Raw genomic sequence first — 21,485 nt, forward strand, 5'->3', positions numbered from 1 at the left:
TGCAGCAAAAGAGCCCAGCCCTGAATGCATGTCAGGGTCCCTTGTGAGAGGTTCTATGTGTTGCTATTCAAAGAATATTCCTGTATGCGGTCTTGCTTAATATTCCATAAACCTGGCGAAAGGGAGATTAAACCAACCAAGCTATTTCCACAAGTACCGAAGGTCTAAGAAGACAAAAGGCCAGAAAGTAAAATGTAAGATTACTTCATGGATGTTTTACTCACACACTGAACTAGCATTGAAAGCTCCAATACTATTGGTTTTGCAGAATGAATATCTTCTGTGCTGCCAGCATTACCATCATATGGCCAGGTACGCACATCACTGCCAGGTGTTGCAACATGCCAGATTCCCCTCCCCCTTCCACCCATCTATATGGCAGGGTATGATATAGTAGGGTTAGGTACTCCCTTCGTAGGCTTTTATTGTCATCAAATCTCTGGGCACTCCCAGAATTTGCCAGATATTGCAATTAACAGGTAGGAGCTCAGAGGATTTGCAAGGGGTAATTTGGTGAGAGAAGCACTGCAGTCCAGCTTTTACCGCGTGACTCTCCTCAGTGGCAGCCAGGTCAGGTGGGGCAGCCTGGAAGGCAACACAAATATTTCCCTTCTTTTCCACTGCTGGCAGTGTGGAGAAGCTGGTCACAGGGTGGAATGCCTCCATCCGGGCATTGGTGACAAGGAGACGAGGGACACTGGAGCACATGCTCCATTGTTCAGCCTCTTCCCAGCCGACATTCAGAGCCCTGTTATCAAAGGCAAAGGCCCGAGAGGTGTCTGGGAAGTCAGGGAAATGCACTGCTCCACCACTCTTCCCTCATTGGGCAAGGGGGCGGGGGGTCACAGGGCTGATTCACTACTCCATAAGGGCAGTGCCAGGAAAGATCCACAACTAATCACAGGAGAAAGGAATTCTGATGACAAGATGAGTTTACCTGCTCAGGTGCTGCTTCCACTGCCCCTGGGGACGAATATTTTTCTCCTCTTCTTCCTACAGAAAATAAAAAGGCATTGTTTAAGTGTTCACCATTCAAGGTTTGCCATAGTTCCTCCAAAGCACCTCCCGAAATTAGGCGGGATGGGTGCATATACACACACGTTTACAGCACCACCACTTCCCCCTAGTCAGAACAACTGATGGTCCCCGCAACCCCAAGAGATGGAATAGTCTAACGAAACACACAGGCTTTTTTGCTGCAATTAAAGATATGTGGAAGTCATTCCTCCCTCCCCCCCCCTTCAAAATCTAATAATGCAATGCACATGCTGAAGCCAAACAATGGCAGCCTCTAAAATGAGTCTAAATGACCAGACTTTTCAATGTGACCGAGGACTGTGGCTCAGTGGACTAATGCATCACTACAGAGATTGGTCTTTGATCCCATGGTCACAAGAATGTTGGCCTCCGCGCTCAGCCCTTTATCCTTCCCAGGTTGTTAAAAAGAGTAGCATTTAATTGGTTATCAATATACACCCACCATCCACAAGCAGCGCCAAGATCTCCCCTGGATGCACTGGTTGTGTTATATTGAAACTGAGTGGTTTTGTATTTAAAGCCCCAGACAAGCTAGTGGAGTACATTCAAACTACCACAACACATTCCACCCTCTAACTTGTACACTCCTGGACACTACAAGCATCTTTCCTGGATCTTGTGCCTAATAATCCTCTTGAACCTTAAATACTTTAGACAGACACGTGTACGGAAGTTGATATGGAGGGCGAGATCAGGGGAACGGCCGTGAGGAAATGTTAGAATTTGGTGTGGCAGGATGTGCATGGACTGCGTAACACCCATAGTTATTCCTGGGCCTGACTGTAGCAAGCTAATGGAACAGAAACTGCAGTCAGAACAGATGCAACAAAAACATACCAGGACATGGGGATGAAGGAGTCTTACATGAGGGCAATGGTCAGGGAGGCCTTCCACATATCACAAGGGTAATGTCCTGGTAACTCATGCAACCACCAATAAATCTTCCTCTCTCCAACCCACACAGCAGGGCACACACTCAACCTCATCTTCACCCCTTCGGCACTCCCCTCTTGTGCCAAGCCCATCCCTCTCGACTGGTCATGGCAACCTGGCAAGCCCTCTGACCCTGGAGCACTATGAACAGCCCCATAAGGGACAGGCTAAACATCCGAGATCACCCGCCACTCCTTAAAACACTTCCCGGTGGACCCCCTTGAGCTAGCTCTGGCCACCATCCTCTCCACCGGGAATGCCTTGGATCTCCTCGAAGCTTTCTCCCTTGCCGTCACTGATCTGGTTAACACCCACACCCCGCTAAACACCAAACTGATCAATACCAGACCATCCGCCCCCTGGAACACTCCTGAACTCAGGCCCAACAAAAGGCCAATAAGGCGGGTGGGAAAAACAGTGGGGTAAACACTGCCATCCAGAGGATCTCTCCTCACGCAAAACCCAGCGAACCTTGCGCAAAAAGCGGATTACTGACAAAACCAGTTGATTACACCACAGCAATTGAAGGTGCCCCTAACAGGAGCAGAACCCTCTTTGACATTGTCAGACACTGCGCATGGCCTACCGTGTACCTAGAGGTCCTGGCTTCGCAGGAGAAGCCTCAACAGCTTCTTCCTCGATAAAAGCACAAAATTCAGTGACCATCAACTCTGTAAAGGCCTCCTAGGAGCCATTCCCCATCAGGAACCCCCCCCCCTTGGTCAGACATCATGCCTCTCATCATTAAGGAACTCTCTGACACCCTTGCATCCCTCAAACCCACAGCCTACGCAGACAATCTCCTCCCAGCCTCCAAAATCAAACAGCTGCAAGACTGCGCCCTCAACCCACACCTTAATATCATCAATGCCTCTCTTGCTGAAGGATCCTTCTCGGACTCTCTAAAAACAGGGCTTATTCACCCCCTCTTGAAAAAGCCCTCACTCAATCCTGACGACCTAGCAAACTACAGAACCATCACGAGAGTCCCTTTCATAGAGGAACTCATTGACAAGGCTGTAGCCAATCGCTAGCCAAAATGAAACAACTCTGCCTCTTCTGCGACTACCAGGGTTGCGCGCCAAATACAGCATAGAAACTGCCACAATTCAGGTGATCGATGAAGCACTACATCTTACGGACAGAGGTGACTCATGCCTCCTCATCCTCCTCGACCTTTAAGCAGCGTTTGACACGGTCGACCAGCCCACGCTCACCTCGATCCTAGCCACCAGAATGGGTCCCACAGGAAAAGTCCTAGACTGGTTCTTCTCATACCTCGCCAACAGATTCCAAACCATCCAAATGGAGCAGATAAGGTCCAAACACCTATTGGTCTTACGGCATGCAGCAAGACTCCATTTTCTCACCAATTATCTTAAACCTTTATATGGAGGCCTTGGGAAACCTCTTAAATGACCCCAGCATTTCCATCCACCAGGACGCTGATGACATGCAGCTGTACTTTAAAGTTACTGGCCTTCAAGACATTGCCTGTCTCCGCTGCTGCTTGGACACCATCCAGAACTGGATGTCACCCACCTTCCTAAAACTCAACCACACTAAAACTGAGTTTGTCCTTATCGGCCCGGCTCCAAGCAGATTGTCTAAAGACAGGCTCGACAACATGAACCTAGACAGATTCACCATCAAGCTGACCGACTCGGCCAAGTTCCTAGAGTTAATTGTTGATAGCAGTCTCTCCCTCCAAAAACATGCGGCCAAGAAAGCCCAAACCGCCTGGCTCCAAATCGCCACACTTAAGAAAATCAAACCCTTCATCCCCCCCGCTAGCTTCCGGACAGTAGTCCAGGCACTGATCATCTCACACATTGATGGGGGTAAAGCCCTTTTCACTGGGCTCCCAGACACGTACCTGGCTCCCCTCAAAAGTGCCCACCACATCGCAGCCAGTCTTATCGTGGGTGCCTGTAGATTCTGCCACATCACCCCCATCCTACGTGATCTCCACTGGCTCCTCCTCCCCGCAAGGATTCTCTTTAAAACCGCGTGCATCACATACAAAGTGGCCTCCAAAGGAACCCCAGCTTACCTGGCAGCTAAGCTCTATTTTAGGAGGTTCCCGCAACGCCCTTAGCTCGACCATCTAAAGGATGGAGTGCACGCTTCCCGATGAGGAAAGGACCAGGAAGCAGTCCTACTCCTGCTATGCCCCATCCCTCTGGAATTCACTCCCCCTGGAGGCTTGTACTGCCCCTTCCATTATGCAGTTATGAAGAATCGTGAAGACATGGCTCTTTCATCGCTTTCTCCCCAGAACTGAAACCCTGACAATCCGCCACAGTACTGCGCTACTGTTAAAAATGCTAGCTCGACACTATGGCTTCTCCTGTACTCTAAAGCGCTGCGCTGTCCATGGGCCAGGTTTGCGCTATAAACAATAAAATAAAAAAATAAACCAATAGCAAAGGCTGGGTAATGACAATCACACCGAGACCCAACCAGCGAGCACTAGGGAAACTATAGGGGTTCCAAAGGTGGGAAACAAACCTGGATTGGGAATTTGTGACATAAGTTATGAGATGTTGAAATGCTTTCAGAGCCTGTGGGACGACTTCATATTGTACCCAGCCAGATTCTCGATTGCCTCCAGCTGAGGAATGCCATCATGGCCCAGCATAAAGGGGACATCGTGCTCTCAGATTAATCACTCGATAGATATTAATTCTATGTAACTCATTGTACAGACCAGTCTGATTCCTACCCTGTATTGGGCCTTTACCACCTTCTTGCTAGACACACTTGACAAACTGATGGAGAGCTTGGAACACGTGGAAGAACTTAGCAATGCCAACTGGGGAGAAGTGCTCCAATCCCCCTGGGAAATTACCTGCTTTTGAGTCTGAGAAATACTGCTTAGACACTCGGACAGGGAGCATTTATTCATCGGAGAATCAACACATCGTAAGGAGAATTTAGACAAAACAATGCCTACATGGGTAAAGAGGGGGGAACCTGTTGAGTCTCCATTAAAACAAATTCAGGGTTCTGCCACCCTTTAGGGTAAGGGGACGTGAGGGGGAGCGGCCGGGATAGGAGGGATAAGACAGAATGGAATCAGACATTGATAATGACAGAAAAGGGTGATGGGGTGGTAGGAGGAGTAAACAGGTGGGGGACTAATGGGACGTTCAGGTAGCACATGTTGATTTATGAAAATTGGGTACAAAGAAAACGTGTTACAATAAGACTATAGATAAACTGCTGAACACAATCCACCTTGTATGCATTGGGACTGCCTCCATCGGGGTCTTGATTCTCCCCTGCCTCAGCAGGTCTGTCATGGTTCATTTTAAATACTTCATGACTCTGCCCTCAACCTCCATGAGAATCATTGACCGCCTTTTTTCAGATGATGCTCACATTTTCATCCCCTCTCGCTCCCAAAGGGATTATTTTCAACGTCTCCTCACAGGCATTCTCCATCATCTACTTCTGGATAGCCCCCCACTCTGTACCACCAGTAAATCCCTAAACGAGTCCACTTTCCCTCATCAACAGTCTGTTGGACCATCAATTGCTGCCCCTTGAACCCCCTATCCCCCAAATTAATTCTTCACAGGCCTATCATTTTGATACCCACTCAGGAACAACAAAATGAACCATCTTTGCCCCCTCCCCATCCCAGCCACCACCAGCCAGTAACAAATCCTCAGCAACTTTCCTTCCAAGCACTCAAAATCCTCAAAGGCCGTCCCTCCCCTCTGTAATCTTTCCAGCAGGGGTGCAACTTAGTGATGTTGGATTTTGGAGACTTGAAGTTTCCACAATAGGAAGTGTGCTGTATTCAAATAAAAAGAAAAGTGTGGAAGTGCTGCTTCATTACAGATTTTGAAATGTAACAAAAGCAACATCCGACAGTAATGGCTATATCTTCCATTGTAGAACCCTAGAAGTGCTGGATCTCACACTCCGCACATCCTACTTGGCTCCTACACAGAATTCTGGATGGCACTCTGCAACGCTCTACGTCCCATACAAAGCCATCGAAGCGTACCTGCGCAGGAAGCACCATGTCTCACAATTGACGCTGCCATGAGTGAGATGAGGCCATTCATTTATTGGCATTGTAAGGAAGGCATGGTATCAAACAGTGAGGACAGACACAAGTGATCACAGTTCAAGGGTGTTTATTGAACTTCAATGGGTTTGTCAAAAGCCTATCTAAGCCTAAACCCAAGGATGGGAGCAAGCTACGACCAACAAATTATAACACAGTCCTAATGGAGTCTGTCAAAATAAAAGGGCCTATACTAATATACCTATTGGCATTCCTTACTTCTAAATACAAAATGGTGTGGGATAACAATGTACGTAAAAGAAAAGTGTTCAAGAAATGATATGTCAGGGTAGTGATTAGTCAGCTTCCTTGCCCCATGTTTTAGCACAGGGCAAGGCGACACGTGTGGTATTAGCACACAATCTAGCTTCTTGTCCACGAGGTAACAGTTCAACACATGGGCATGAGGGCCTTCTGCCCAAAGTCTCTCTCACAATCACAGTCTCTTAATACAGAGGGCCTGATGCAGCAAACAAAAAGCACAACAAAAAAAAACTTCCTTGGCCAAGGGTTTACTTTCACAAGTTCAAGACTGGTCTCCCTCCTTTGGTTTCGGACCACAGGTCCCCCTCGTCTTGGCTCTGATCCCTTTTCTACAATGTTCACAGTTTGGTCTCCCTCGTTCGGGATCAGACCCCTCGTCCCTGCTCAGATCCCGTTTTTACAATGTTCACAGTTTGGTCTCCCTCATTTGGCTCGGACCTTGGAACACCCTTGTTTGGGCCGAGATCCCCTTTTGATACCAGAATCAAAGACGTTTGAATGTGCGATGGCTTTTGCTTAAACGATCACAGGACCACTTCAATTCACTTCGCCCAATTACACTTCACATGTATATTCTGCTTTCATTTCCTTTCGCCAAGATACCACACAGAAACCTTCGATTGAGAGCATTCACAGTGCCAGACCACTCTATCAACGGTATTGTCTCTCTTCTTCTAATGTTCAAATATTCACCAGCAATTTAGCTCCATTCACGTCTTTCATCACACGCGTTTAACAATGTTGCCACTTGCACTCACTTTACATTGTTGCCGCTTGCAATCTTGACTTCAACGCAGACTGGTCTCCCCAACTCACCGGCTGTGCTGTTCTCTGTCGCTTCTTTGTTCTTGGAGCCAGGGACGATACCACAACATCTGCTGCTCCTCCCCGCCTTGGTCAGTTCCGCGGGAGGAGCATCGATATCTTTGACCCACAATACAGGGTTCTTTACCCTGGTTTCCTGGTATTACATTTTCTGCTTTTAAGGTTTCTTGAAAGTAAAGGCTTCCTTGTCAATGAGGTCAAGGGTGTTGCCCCTCTCACAAACCTCTTGTGTCCGGCTGTCTTTCTCCCCTCGTTCAACTGCCAACTCGAAACTGCTGTACCTTCGTGGGTTTTACTTTGCTCACAGTGTGCTCTCGTGCTCTGCCTTTTATCCGTGTGGGGGAAGTGTAATGGAAGTCAGGTGTGAGTGATTGTCGACAATTGCCTGACCTCGCCTGGCCATAGCATTGGGACATGTCATGTACACGGCTTGGGTGCGAGTCTGTTTTCTCCCAGAATGGGCTGTCAGTGAGGAAGTGTTTGTGCAGGAAAAGGGGGTGTGGGGGAGGGTTGAGTTTCTAAATATCCCGCCGGGCAAGATGGGTAAAGGTGTTACATGGAAGAGAGGGATACTCGCCATCGGTGTCCCGCTCCCAGAGGACCCCGCACCCAGGTGATCCTCCTGCACTGGTCCACCCCCAGGAACTGGATCAAAAACCAATGCTTTCAGGATAACTATCTTTTAAAAAACGTACTAGCACTCTGTGTTCAATTAAGCGAACTTGCAAAGCACAGGGCAAATTAACCTGCAATGAAGAACAGATGAACATGTTCTGCAAAATTAGCGCAATTCAATCTGAGAGGCAAAAGGCCTCAACAAAGAACGCATCACAAGGTAATCTACCAAGCCATGTGGATTATAAATGCATCAATGTCATTCTCCACTGCACAATGGCCAGGAAAGGGACAACTGTGTACATCTTAAAATCAGTGATCACCACCGATTCAACAGAAGCAACCATTTGAGAAGTTGACAGACGTGTTAAGGGGAAAAACATACTTCAATTTTATTTTTAAGTGATTGATAGATGTGGTATGTTCAAATGTGGGCCACAGCATATGCCTTAAACATGCAGCACTAAGAAACATAGCTCTGTAGGTTTGGGGCCTGCTGCATGGACGTCAATCCAGTGACCATCCTCCAATAAAAACGCGGCTAATTGCAAATTGCAGACGTGCCTAAATACAAAACGAGGCACATGCAGCACAAGCACGGACTGACTTTTCTCGAGTTGGTCCTGCTTAGCTAGCAGCCCGAATAAGACAGTTGGTGAAGGTGAACAGCGTTAGCAACTGAGTGCGGCACCCTTGCAAAGCATCAGAGTTTAAGTGTAAGTGATAGGAAGCCGGAGGGTCAGGGTGCGGGACAGGCGTTGTGCGAGTCAGACAGTTAGTGCAACTTTGGGTCACCGAACTCTCTGCTACGGAAGAGGGGCGTCGTCGTTGACTGACTCGAGCAGAGCGCAGAGACACTCTGTTAGGCCTATTATCGTCCGATAAAAATCACACGGGCTGGTAACGAGTGGAGCCAAGAGGTTGGCGACTGTTAACCATATTGTTTCCCAATGATCAATGAAACATTGTGTAAGTGTTGGCATTATGTAATATTACACAATATAATAGTCATAATAATAACCAGATCATACATAATGTACACTTTTGGGCATGAGGTACAGGTTTGTGCCACCTTTCTTTTTCCACAACTACGTGGGCCCGATTGTTGCCCTGCATTTCTTTTCCTCTCCCCTTTTCTCCTTTTCTTGGGTGGGTGGGTTCTTGGGGACAGAAAAAAATCTTCGTAAGGAGCACCAAGGATTGGTTTCTTGCTGCCCAGGCAGCTCCTTATATCCTGGTAGATTAGCCCTAGGCACTGCATGTCTGTGGGGGCGGTTTTCGCGCCCCAGGCCAGCTGGCGCCGACAGTAGTTAGCACTTCATGGTGACCATTGTAGGTCACCTGCTATTACTTCCTACTCTCTTGTGTGGGTGTGGCACATGCTAATGTGCTTTGGCACCTCGCTGTGGCCCTCATCCTGCCTGTCTCTTTGTAGCTGATTGGGAGGGGTATGGGACTGACCGTGTGTCTGTGGCGTGTGTTCGGCCCATACCCCTGTGCCATCCTTGCCCCCCCCCCAGGTAACTTCTTGTCTGTGCTTTCGAGCTGCGGGGTGCCCCCTCCGCAGCGCTGCCTGGCTGGGCAATGCGTTATGCTTTCGGTCTAATCTCAGTGGAAGGGCACAGCGCCAGACAATATCCCAGCCGGGACCCTGACCCCACTTACCCTGCTGCTTGTATGAGGGTATTAGCTGATGTTTGTTTGTCCTTTTTGCACCTCACGTTGTTTCCCCAATCTCCCTGCGTGTATGGAGTGTCCTTTCCCCCTGTTTTTACTTGTGCATTGGCCACAGCTGGCCTCGGGGGGAGTGGGAGGGAGGCGAGCCGGGTGACCCCCAGGGTGACATTAGACCCCCTGCCACGCCAGCTCAGGGGAGTCTTTCCAGGGCTTCCCCAAGCTGGTGTAGTGGGAGAAGGCACGGCAGCCAGGCTTTTGCTAGTAAATGCGCGCACGGCGTCAGCAGGCGGATTTAATGACAGTAGGGTGCGGCTGTCAGCACCCTATTGTCATTAAATGTGCCCCTCCGCCGTGGGCGCTTTTAATAACAAAAGGCGCCATTAGCCCCCCATCACACAAGCTCGGGGGGGGGGGGGGGGGGGGGGAGAGTCTTTCAATGGCTCCCCGAGCTGGCCTAGTGGGGAGAAGGCGCGGCTGGCCCCTCATTGTTATTCAATGCACCTGTGGTGGCGGAGCGCAACAATGGGGTGCTGATGCACCCTATTCATATCATTACCTCCTTGCCGGAGCGGGGAGTTTTAAAAAAAATATATATATATATATATTTTTTTTTTTTAAAGTGCCACATCCTGGCCCCACCACCCCTCTGCTGCCCTGCAATCGCACCAGTGTGCGTTTAACGGTGCATACTGTGCTGTTGTATACCAAAAGGGGGTCTGTATAATATTCTGCTTCACTCTACCTAAAAGCAACACTTGTCTATCAATTTTCCACTGTCTTTTAAAAATAAAGCAGAAGGGCACGTCACTTTGTCTCCTCTAGCCCGTGCTTTCACATGCCATTTGTATCCTATATCATGACCCTGTTTCCACCCTATGTATTTTCCACGTTTCTACTGTATGGTTTCACCCCCAATGGTACGAAAGCAAGCTTTTGGCTATGAACACTGATAATGGGTTACCAGTTCTATAGTAGCGAGAAGGCACCCCTAATAATTGCAGAAAACTACATTTTAATGGCACAAAGGAGGGGGTAGACGGAATAACATCCCACATTTATATCTGCTCTTTTCATGCCATTAAGCTACAGCTCGTGTTTGGAAGCACCATAGCAGATATGTAACAAGCATTGCAAATGCAAACAGTTTGGGCTTTTGTGCAGTCTTGGGAAAGGCACTTGCCAGGCACAGACATTAATTGGCCATTGGTGGTAGCAGGTACAACATGGTGCGAGTACCTGGGCATCAAATAGTGCCTGGCAAATGCCTAATACTTATGCACAAGCCAAAACAGCTGGCTTTGCCAGTGCTTTTTAACACTACTTTGGTGAAGGACAGGTGGCTTCTAAATACAGTGGCTGATGGCAGACCTGGTTAAGACAGTTGTATTACACCAGAAGTATCTCCATGTAAGGTGTTAACTGTCACCAGACTGTTTGAAAGAACACTGTCAGCCACTTGAGTGCAATGTTGGATGGGAAGGCTTGATCGGGACAAATTACATCACTTCCTGTGTCATCATCAGGAGGTCAAGGGTCGTGTGATGTCACTTCCGCTAACCCTGGCGTTTTGGTGAACTGACGTCCCTGGCCTGCTGTAGAAATGTATGTCATCTCGGAATCACAGGCTCGACTATTGTCACGGCTGACCGCGTTATTCTTCTGAGAGTTATAAAACGATTACCTCTTGATTACCTCTTTGTTTTAAGCTATTAAATCCTAATAATGGCATGAAAAGATAATGACTCGAGGCCAGACTAAAAACACAACACATCATGCTGAAAAATTACGTCGCCTCACTTCCCTTTCCTCATTAATTGTTGCCTGCTGGGTGCTCCTCGACTGGGAAAAAAAATGAACACGATTCAAAACAGGCAGGGTGAAAAAGCGAACAGTGGGAATCATGGAGTGTCTCACCATTGGTGTCTGTTCTGGACACCGACGGGGAACCCCATTCACACAACAACCCCTCTACCCACTACTATCCCCCGAAGCTATGAAAATATAGCCGCCCACCTCCAGAAAGTTCTCAAGTGAAAGCCGCCATCTTTTTCAACCTCTGGCTCAAGATGCGGTGCTGCTGTGACGTGGGGTAGTGGGGGGGGGGGGGAGGGTGACCTCCAAGCAAATGCAGGTGCAAAAAAGATAAATGAAACTCGGGATTTGGCAGAGTGGCAAAACACCTGGTAATGGTAATTTCCGGACGTTTTTACCACCGTCACCAAACTCACAATGAGTCCTACGAGGCTTGCGAGCTTGAGGCCCACACACCATACATTCTTCTGTGAGTCTTCCGAAGCCAGGCTCTGGAACTCTCCTGTGGGGTTTCCCGCAGGCTTCCCGGCTGGGTAGTGCCGCTTGCACCTGTGTCCTCTAAGCAGTATTTACTTCCCTTTTACCTAGAACCATGAGAGGCCGGTTTGGTGTGTTCCATTAAACCCTACAGACAAACGTGTGTAATTTTGAAAACTCCAACAATGACGGACTCTTACTAGCCAGTGTGTGCCGACATTGTGCCACACCCCCCTCCCCTCTGGGGACCAGAAGTCTTCAGAACAACTGTTGTATTTGGAAAGTGTGCTGGTGATTGTTTAGAGCCAAACACAACACTATGGAAGTCGCAGAGCCTGCATACAACGCAGCACAAAAGCAGCGGAAAGTACAACCAGAGCCACTTGAACTACTCTGCAAAGCACTACCACGAAATCCAGCACACACAGCAACCACACACAGACTTCCGCTCTGTATTACACAGCACTACCACCACCAAAGCTCCAGCTCCCGCTGTGCTAAGAGAATCCGTGTAGAGCCGTGGGGCTGCAGAACAAAGGTAGAGCACAATGCAGGACCACCAATGAGGCAGGACCACAAATGAGCAACGGGGCATTGGTCAACAGTACTACCAAAGAGTCATTGGGGCGCCAATGCAATGCACTGCGGTACTACCCTAGCCCATAGCTTGGAAGCACAGATCTTTGGTTTTCCACAACCCAGAACTACCACAGAGCCATCCACTAATAGACCACTGTCGTGTTATATTAAAGGGCAACCAAACGCAACACTACCACCTAATCCAGGGCAGGCAGATCACAGCAGTCTTGTGGTGCTATGGAAGCAACAGCCCCATTGCAGAACTCTAAAGCTAGTAGCGCCATCCTCAAGAACGGGGCCAATAGTATGCAAGCACCACCAGCCATGCCAACCAACCATTTTTAGGCTTTTTACGCCAAACATATGTTATCCCACAAAGCAGAGGGTTGCATATGCGACCACATCAAGCAGTGACCCGATTTTCCAACATCCCCCGGTTTCATGCACATGTCACCACATGGGGAAGCTCGCTTACCTGTGCTGGGGGTAGGTAGGCTGTGGCTGGGTAAGTAGCAGGGGAGTAGTCTTCTGAAGAGTAGGGGGCAGATGAGTAGGGGGCAGATGAGTAGGCCACTCCTGCTGCCACCCTGGGGACCATGTAGGTGTCCTCCGGCTCAACTTCCACTGGCTCTGAAGACCTGGACAGTGCCGGCTGCCCGTAAACCTCATCCATCTCATTGTCTGTGTAGGCGCCGCCCTCACCGTCCGTGTCTTCGTAGTCGCTGTTGGCACGGCTGTCACAGCTCAGGTAGTCTGTACCGCTTGGCGTCGGCTGATTCAGCAGGTCGTCGTCCTCCTGGGCAATTTCCACCTGATTGGCACAAGGACAGGCAGTAAGTAGAAGTCATACCCCCAAGGTCACCTGAAAGGTCTGTTAGTGTTAGGGCAACATTGCATGGTCATACAGACGCTACTATCCCATGAAAGGCGTGTGGGGGGCACACTGGGTGGCAATGACAGAGCGGCACCAGCCGAGTGTCGCAGGATGAATCGGGCACATTTAGAATGTTGGGCTGAACATAGAAAATAGAAGATGTGCAGGAAAAACCGAATATTTCATGCATGTCTTTCTGATGCCACTACCTCACAGGGGGCAAAGGTTAATTCCACAAGGAGCAGAGCTTTAGCAAGGCTGACTGGGCTAGGGAAACCACAGTTGCACGTCAGGCGTGCCAATGGTCAAAGCCATTACGGCATTATCTGCCATGGAGAAAATAAGCCAAGCATCCACAGTCCTTTGCTCTCGCTAGCCTACGCAAGGGCCACCCAGAGCGAGTTCATCTATAGACGCCCCAAAGTAGCACCCGAGCGATGCAGCATCATCCTATGCACAGACCCACCGAGGTAGGGATCCTCCTCCCTAGCCTATGGCAGGATCTACAGAAAGGACCTCCAAAGTGTTCAAAGTACTTCAGAACTCAACTCAAACGGCATCCCACCAAGAGCTCTCACGGCGTGTTAAGTACTTTTTACCCCTTGAAACGCCCCACAGGCTAGAAAAATACAAGAGGTCCCTCTACGCCACATCTACCGCCCTAACCCCTGAAATCCTGCAACATCTTACCTGATCCTCCGCCGTCCAGATGGGGCGTGACTGCTGGTTCTTAATGATCTCCTTCAGACTCCTGTACCAGGAGTCACTGGCTCCGCTTAGGTTTATTGTGGCTGTGGACAACAGAACATTCAGTTCAGGTTTTGAGTGTAGTCTGAGCCTGATGGATACAGCATTCCTCCAACAGAGTACTCATCCTTGGAAATGGCTCCAGGCTCCGACTGATCTCGGTAATCCTGAGAAAGCCACCAAGGATGCCCCAGCTGCTTCAACCCGGTTACTCATGCATAGAACGTTGCGGCACCCAGCAGTGGGTGCATGCATGGGGTTAAACCAAATGTCACTCCCCATTTCAGTGCCACCCAATACTTCCTACTGCACAGTGTCTTAGGCCACGGCAAAACTGCCATGATTATGAAAAACGAATGTTCCACAGAATCACATTCACAAACTTGGGAGTATAGCCGGGGTGGCTGGGGTTTTTGGAGAAGTTAGGGGGGTATAATGAGTTTGTAAGGGAAACCCTTATCGATCAGAAAGAACGTAATAGAAGGCCGGTGATTTCTTTCTTTTGATTGATAACTTTCTTCCACAAATTCTTCATCTTTAGAGTCCCACCCTATGCAGTTATTTGAAACGAAAGCAAAGATTAGAAGGAGCAGATAGACCAGAAACTGCTGAACAGCAGATCAAACTAAATGAGTGTCTTATCGAGTCATAGAACCGAAGTAATAAAGTTAAAGTGTGTGCAGAGGTCCAAGTGGCAGCCCAACAGATGGCCAACAATGAAACTCCCCTCTGCAGAGCAGCGGAGCTTCCTTGGTGGAATGGGCACCTATAGACACCCCCTTGTTTGCCAGTTTACAACAGGCCCTATTGCTCATCTAGAAATAGATTGTTGAAATCTCAACCCTTACGAGGGAGCCATCCTGGACAGAGAAAAGAAAAGTCCCTCATTGGATGAAGGTGGTGAAATCGCTCCTCAGTCTTGGAATGATGTGGAGAATAAAAGAAAACCCAAGATAAAAAATGAATATAAATTGAACTTCTACTCTCAGACCTCTACAACTCATCCACGCCAGAACCACAAGACTGATCCTTGGCCTCAAGCCTAGGGTCTGCATCTCTCCGGCGCCGAAATCCCTCCACTGGCTCCCTGTGGCTGCAAGGATCAAGTTTAAGACCCTCTGCATAGCCCACAAGGCTTTCAGGGGCCGTGGCCCGCACCATCTACAACTCTCTATCGCTAAATACTCCCCGTCTAGAGCCCCCCCTGCCCCCGCTCATCGTCCTCAACTCTCTGCAGGTGAGTTGTTTTTCTAAACATAGATTTGGGGGTAGATCTTTATCCTCTGCAGGTGCTTCCCTGTGGAACAGCCTCTCTGCCTCTCTCAATCTCAAGCCTGTTCTAAGTTCCAGAAACTCCTCAATATCTTCCTTTTCTCTTCCTCCTTCTTCTCTCTCCCTTGCTAACCTCCTCTTTTCTCGCCTACTTCCCTCCTGCTCCTCCTCCTCCTCTTCACTAAACTCTGCTCCGTTTTGCCGATTGGTCGCCTGGTACACGCCCAGAGCCTCACAGGTCCCAGACTTTCCCACCAGTCCTTGCACTTCCCTCCAGGCCTCTGCACTCTGTCAGCACTACTGCACGTTTGGAATTCGTTCCATGAGAAGGGTAACCTCTCTGTACTTAACCCAGGGCCCTGCTGGACCAGGCGCACTTGTTCCCCCCACCATTTCACTTCCTGTCTGCACACTTACATTACCAGAATGCACTAGGCCTAGTCCGCCAGGTCTAGTACGGTCGTTTTTTATTTCTGTAGATCCTTCTCACCTCACTCTTTGTCATGCACTTGCACTATCTGAAACGTTGTTGGCTTATTATGGTAGTTTATGGATTGTATGTTCTTCTTCCTCTCCTCCCCCTTTCTCGCCTTCCTTCTCGTCATGCACTTGCACAGTAGTAATGCTGTCAGGCCTAGTATGCTAGTCATTTTTTGTTGATCATTTTGAAACTTCAAGGCCTAAGAAGGACTCTGTATTCCCTAGTTCCCTTTCCACCTTGAAGTGCTTTGAAGCACTTCACTTGTGTATAAGCGATTTACAAATAAACAATACAAATTTGGTCTAGGCTTGATATTTTAAGTCTGAACCACTAGTCTCTAGGAGTATGAAGCATAGAGGGAAACAGTATCACCCATTTTTAATTGAGACAAAATATATGCCGAATGCGCATTTATTTGTTGCAGCTATCCTGGAAAGCTGATTGGATAATCTTCTCTGTGAAATGTGTTGTACTGTATTTTAAACCTCCAATTTAGTGAATATTTCGTACGAATCTATAATAATGCAGCCACAAAGGTATTCAGAGTCCGATTTGAAGAGTGAATCGGTTTAGATCCTGCACGCAAACCTGGAAGACATGTTGGCCCACCTGAAAGATGACGTGGATAAGAAGGTAAAGTGGTATCTAAAATCTGAATAGTAAAACAACAGAATGAGAGATTTCAAAGGGTGTGCAGTCATAATGTGGAAAAAATAATGTCGACTTACAAAAAAGTCGAAAACTTAATGTCGAAAAAAAAATTTCAAATGCTTTTTTTTTATTTATATGGTTTATTTGGGTACCGCATGTCCGCATGTAAAAAAAAAAAAAGGTAAAAACAAATTAAAAAAAAGGGGGGTTGGGGGCAACCCCCCATTTCGAATTAAAAAACGTAGTAAAAAAGACATTCACATTTTTTTTGTTGACATTTCAACTTTATGACTTTCGACATTACTTAATTCGACTTTATGACTATAAACCATTTCAACGGCAAGCTGACGGTTATTTAAAATGAAAAAGCTCATTCCAACAGACGGAGATCCTAAACAATTGTGTGTCCACAAGGCATGTCCAGCACTGCAGCGTGGTGCTCAATGCAAACGTCATATCAGGTCGAAACTCTGGTACGCCTCCCACCTAATCCCTGTTGCTAGTGGCATTTATCTGCCTGCAATGTTGGGCTGCAATCATTCGCTCTTGGATAGCCTTATCAGCTTTTTGCTCATCGTATTTTTGCAGAATAAAACACACAAGCTGGCTGAGATCTCTTTGATGGAATCCCTCCATCTGCAAAAGCTAACACCCTATGAGATTGGTGACCAAGCTGGAGCTTCACTATCTTCCCTTGATTCTGTGGGACAAATTTCACCGTGCGAAACGATGCGTCAACAATGCTTACTCAGTTTAAGTCTATGTTTGTCAAGAGTTTGGTTGGTATCAAAAAATAAACCTTCAGTGCCACTGGATGGAAGATATAGCAGAGCATTGGCAAATCACACTGTAGTCATCCAGAACTTGTGCAACCCCAAGTATCTAGTTATCTGTGTGTTTTGAGGATAACATTTGGAAGCAATTAGCACGTATCGGGGGTCAATGGTACCACACGAATGGCGGATTCACATGAAAAGGGTTTCATGAAGGCTAACTTAACTCTCACTTTAAACCGTTATGGATCCACAGACAGCACAAATATGGAGACACCAAAGCCACTTTCTTTCATAGGAAGAGCAAATGGAAAGAGAGGCAAGAACAGTGTCCCCAGAGAAATACTGATCGCTATAGCGTCTCAGCTCAGCTTAGACTTGGAGGAAGCTACCACGGTCCACCCCGTTGTGCTTTACAAATGCTCTGCTTGTCACCAAAGATGCCATGGTGCTGAAACGCAAATGGAAAGACAAAGATTAAATGAACAAATGAATTTTTAGGCTACGCTTAAAAAGACCAAAATCTTGGATATGCTGAAGCACTACGGGTAAGGCATTCCATAATTTAGGGCCAGCAATAGAGAAAGCCCTTCCTCCAATACGCTCACGTTGGTAGGTAGGTACCTCTAGCAGTACTGCATCAGCAGAACGGAGTGAGCGGGCAGGGCAATAGGGACACATTTTCTCCTGTAGAGAATGACAGCCCATCTTGTGTAAAGCACAATGAATAATACACAAAGCTTTAAAGTTAATCTGAGCTAGAACAGAAAGCCAATGCAGGTCACGCCGAGCCGCTGAAACAGAGTGACCAAAAGCAATGCCCTTTAACCAGGCGGACTGCCACATTTTGCAGGCCCTGTAGGCGACGTAATAAGTAGGCAGGCCGAGAGATGGGGACATCATTGCAAAAATCGAGACTGCCATTAAAACAGGCCACTACAACTGTGGCATGGGAATCCTCAGGAATAAATGGTAAAATCTTCATTAGTTGTCAACTTGAGGAACCTCGAACTGCAGATGCCACTAATCTGGGATTCCATAGTGAGAGAAGTTGAAATCTTTACACCTAAATTCCTCACTATTTCTCCTGGAATAGGAAGTGAGCCCAGAGATGAGGGCCAAAAGTCAGAGGTCCAGTGATCCGAAGACACAGGAGGACCTATGATCCGGAACTGTGTCAATTCACCATTCAGTTTCAAGTAATTAGCGCCCATCCAACCATAGACTGCCTCCAAACCGGATCTCAAGCAAGCAGCAATGCCTGACCACTCTAGGTCCATCCTGAATAAGAGTTTCGTGTCATCCGCATATGAGGAAAAAAAGAAAAACAAAAGATTGAATAAGAGCTGTCAAGAGGTCAATGTAAACATTAAACAGCAGGAGAGAAAGGTTGGACCCCTGGGGAACACTACAAGTGACAGACCATGATGAAGATCTAAATGATGTGGGAAGGCACCAATTGTGTACGCAAGGACAAAAAGCTTGAAACCATTCAATGATCAAGCCTGCAATACCAGAACTGCGCAGTCTGGGCAGGAGAATAGCTTGATCAAAGTGTCCGACAGGTCTAACAAAATGAGACCTGCAGTGCCGTCCTGATCCCTAGTTACAGTCAAGTCACCAAGTACGGAAACAAGAACACATTCTGTCCCCATGAGTGGGCGAAAACCCATTTGGCATCGATCTCAAAAGTGTTGAAAAAGTAGAAAAGATCTCATCTGAAGAGTAACAGCCTCCATTACTTTCATAATGAAAGGAAGTCAAGCAGTGAACTCACTAAGGCTTCTTTAAGGGCCATTGCCATGTTATCAAAAACAAAGGAAGAATTAATAGTTTCCTCCACTATAGCGCCAATGCTTGCAATGATTCATTGAAAGAGTCGTAAAGGGACATCATCAAGTGTCAGAACCAGTTTCAAAAGCGTTACAATCCGAATGGTCTCCGAGCTGCTAGCAGGCTAAAAAGCTTTGAGAGTTAGACAATTAGGATTATCCTGCCAAGTCAGGTCCGGAACAGTAGTGATAGAAGCACCAGTGGCCTGACTTGTAATGTTAGTTCCGATAGTCTTTATTTTTTTTTTTTTTTTTTAATAAAACGCGAGAAATCACAGAACATCTGAGATTCTAAACCTGTAATTACTACTTTGGCACCTGAAAGCTCTTAAACAGTTAAAACACGTTTTTTGGGAAAATCTACTGCAGAATGAATAGCAGTGGCGTAATAAGAGTTTAGAAGCTTTTAGAACTCTATGATGCAGTGTTTTTTAAGACAATTTCAGTAGAGGATTATAGCTTACCCACCATTTACGTTCAGCCTGCCGCACTGCTAGGTGGCTAGAAGGTAGCTCAGCTGAGAACCAAGGAGCCGAGGGACAAACAGACTTTCACCCATTTCAAAGGTGCTACATAATCAGCGGCAGCGACACATACTGTGATAAGCCGAGAAATGGGTAACGGTGCCGGAAGTGGGCCATTTGCCAATGACCGATCATTGGAGGTTATTTGATTAGCTAATGTGAATCGGTTCCACTGATCGCCAATTTCACTGTAGAATTTAAGGACTAATCTGACGAATGTGTGGAGAGTGAAGGGTACGCTCAAAAGGAACCACACAATTACCTGTCAAGTCATTGCTTGGCTGGGTACAACCCGCAATAATTGCACAGAGGCAAAAATAAGATCCAAGGTGTGACCTTCGACATGAGTGGGTCCACCCACCAATTGCTAAAGCAATGGACTTTCCATACTGGTTAAAAATGCCCAGAGATTAAAATCCCCCAAAACACAAATTATTATACGTTAAAACCAATTCAGACATGGTGTTAAAAAAATGCTTTTTCAAATTCAGAAGTACAATAACAAAATGAAGTGCACATGATGGGCCAATTACAATTCTTACCAGCATAGACTCCTCCATCTTAGCATCAGATGAAGACCGAAGCAGGCAGACGTAGCTCTCTTAAAAATGCAAGCTACGCCTCCTCCCGGATGCAACGACTGCCGAGCCACATGAAGAATAATAGATTATGTTGGGACGGCAAATCCGGGTCGTGATTTTGGACGAAAGACAACATTTGGGTGACCAAAGAACAAGCGTTTTTCAAGCTCGCTCACAACAATAATACAGAAACCATAAGAGGAGCGGGATTTTTAATATCCATCCAGCCAATAGAGAAAATAGTATTTTTAGGTACTAGACCCCGCAAATTATCACGGGAATAGCTCCTGGCAGCAACTTGAAGGGCCCATAGCTCTGACTTTACGCAGATAGGGAGGGCTTTGGCCGGGTTTAGGCCTCCGTTCCCGACCGCCCCTTTGAAGGGACCGGCCATAATATTGATGAGACCGCGTGTAGGTATGAAAAAAATAACAGCGTGGGAGTGCTAAGCTGGTACGAGTGACTGGTCCCCTCCAAGCCCATGCAAACTTGAGACCCCATTGACAACTATAAGGAAAATAAATGTCAAATTAAAATCAGAAGTTAAGAAAAAAATCAAACTATTTATTTACATTTGTAAAGCGCACAAACGGCCCTTAGGCGTCATGGCGCTGTTGCAGTAGACTTGCTATAAACTCTTCTCGTTATGCTGTTCATTTTCTTCAAGCCACGAAGTGTTCAGCTAAAACTCATAGGTACTTCATTTTATTTTATTTATATATTTGCATTTTTAAAGCGCTCACACAGCCCTGGGACATCGAGGCGTTGTTACAGGAATATGTCTTAGTTGCATATTTATAATGCGCTTAATACCCAGAGGTTTCCAAGCGTGGACCGGGAATCGAACCTGTGTTGCTCGCCTTGGAAACAAGACAACACGAAGCAAGTTGCCGCTGAGCTTTCCTCCCGGGACGTCATGATTAGATGACATGAAAAGAAGGGCAGAGCAAAGTACGCAGTTTTTAAATAAATGAGGTATAATGCGATGCAATGGAGAGGGCAATGTGACAGACCCAGGTGGGACTTGGCCGATGAAAAAGGGGGCGGGGGAGGAGAGCAGAGCGTCCCTGAAGTGTCACAGATGCACCAGCACCAGGCACTTACCAAATGACAGAAAATGCCCTCGAGAAGTAAAGAGTGCTCTAATTGCAGAAGGTTTGGGCACATCGCCATAGCCTGCAAATGGAAAGGGAAGAAAATCACCTACATTGAAGGGGATGGGTACAAGAGTGGTGACGAAGAAGTTGATTTGGGCTTCATTCTTACCATACTGCTTGATGGGACATCAGGAAATGGACGTCAGAAGAACCAAACACAGAGCCATAGTGTTTGGGAGAGGGTCAGTGGACCTGTTTGGCTACATCAATTCAAGCATTGAATTCAAGGGCAGACAAACGTTGACCATGGTCTATGGTAGTATTGGCACGGGATGACCAGCACAAACTGAAC

The 21,485-nt window shown here is 47.2% G+C and overlaps 1 protein-coding gene across 4 annotated transcripts in view; it reads right to left on the minus strand.

The window, feature by feature from the left end:
• Nucleotides 1-21,485, minus strand: part of TJP3 (tight junction protein 3) — a 363,200-nt gene that overhangs the window by 30,605 nt on the left and 311,110 nt on the right. For all 4 annotated transcript variants that reach the window (XM_069649428.1, XM_069649427.1, XM_069649425.1 and 1 more), the window contains exons 18-20: nt 13,866-13,966; nt 12,777-13,112; nt 938-993 (exon numbers count right to left, since the gene is read on the minus strand). In XM_069649428.1, the coding sequence (XP_069505529.1) occupies nt 938-993; nt 12,777-13,112; nt 13,866-13,966 (493 nt within the window). The remainder of the gene's footprint in view (nt 1-937; nt 994-12,776; nt 13,113-13,865; nt 13,967-21,485) is intronic.

The sequence above is a fragment of the Ambystoma mexicanum genome, chromosome 1p (assembly GCF_040938575.1).
Source record: "Ambystoma mexicanum isolate Mex_15411 chromosome 1p, UKY_AmexF1_1, whole genome shotgun sequence".
In the NCBI taxonomy this organism is placed as follows: domain Eukaryota; kingdom Metazoa; phylum Chordata; class Amphibia; order Caudata; family Ambystomatidae; genus Ambystoma; species Ambystoma mexicanum.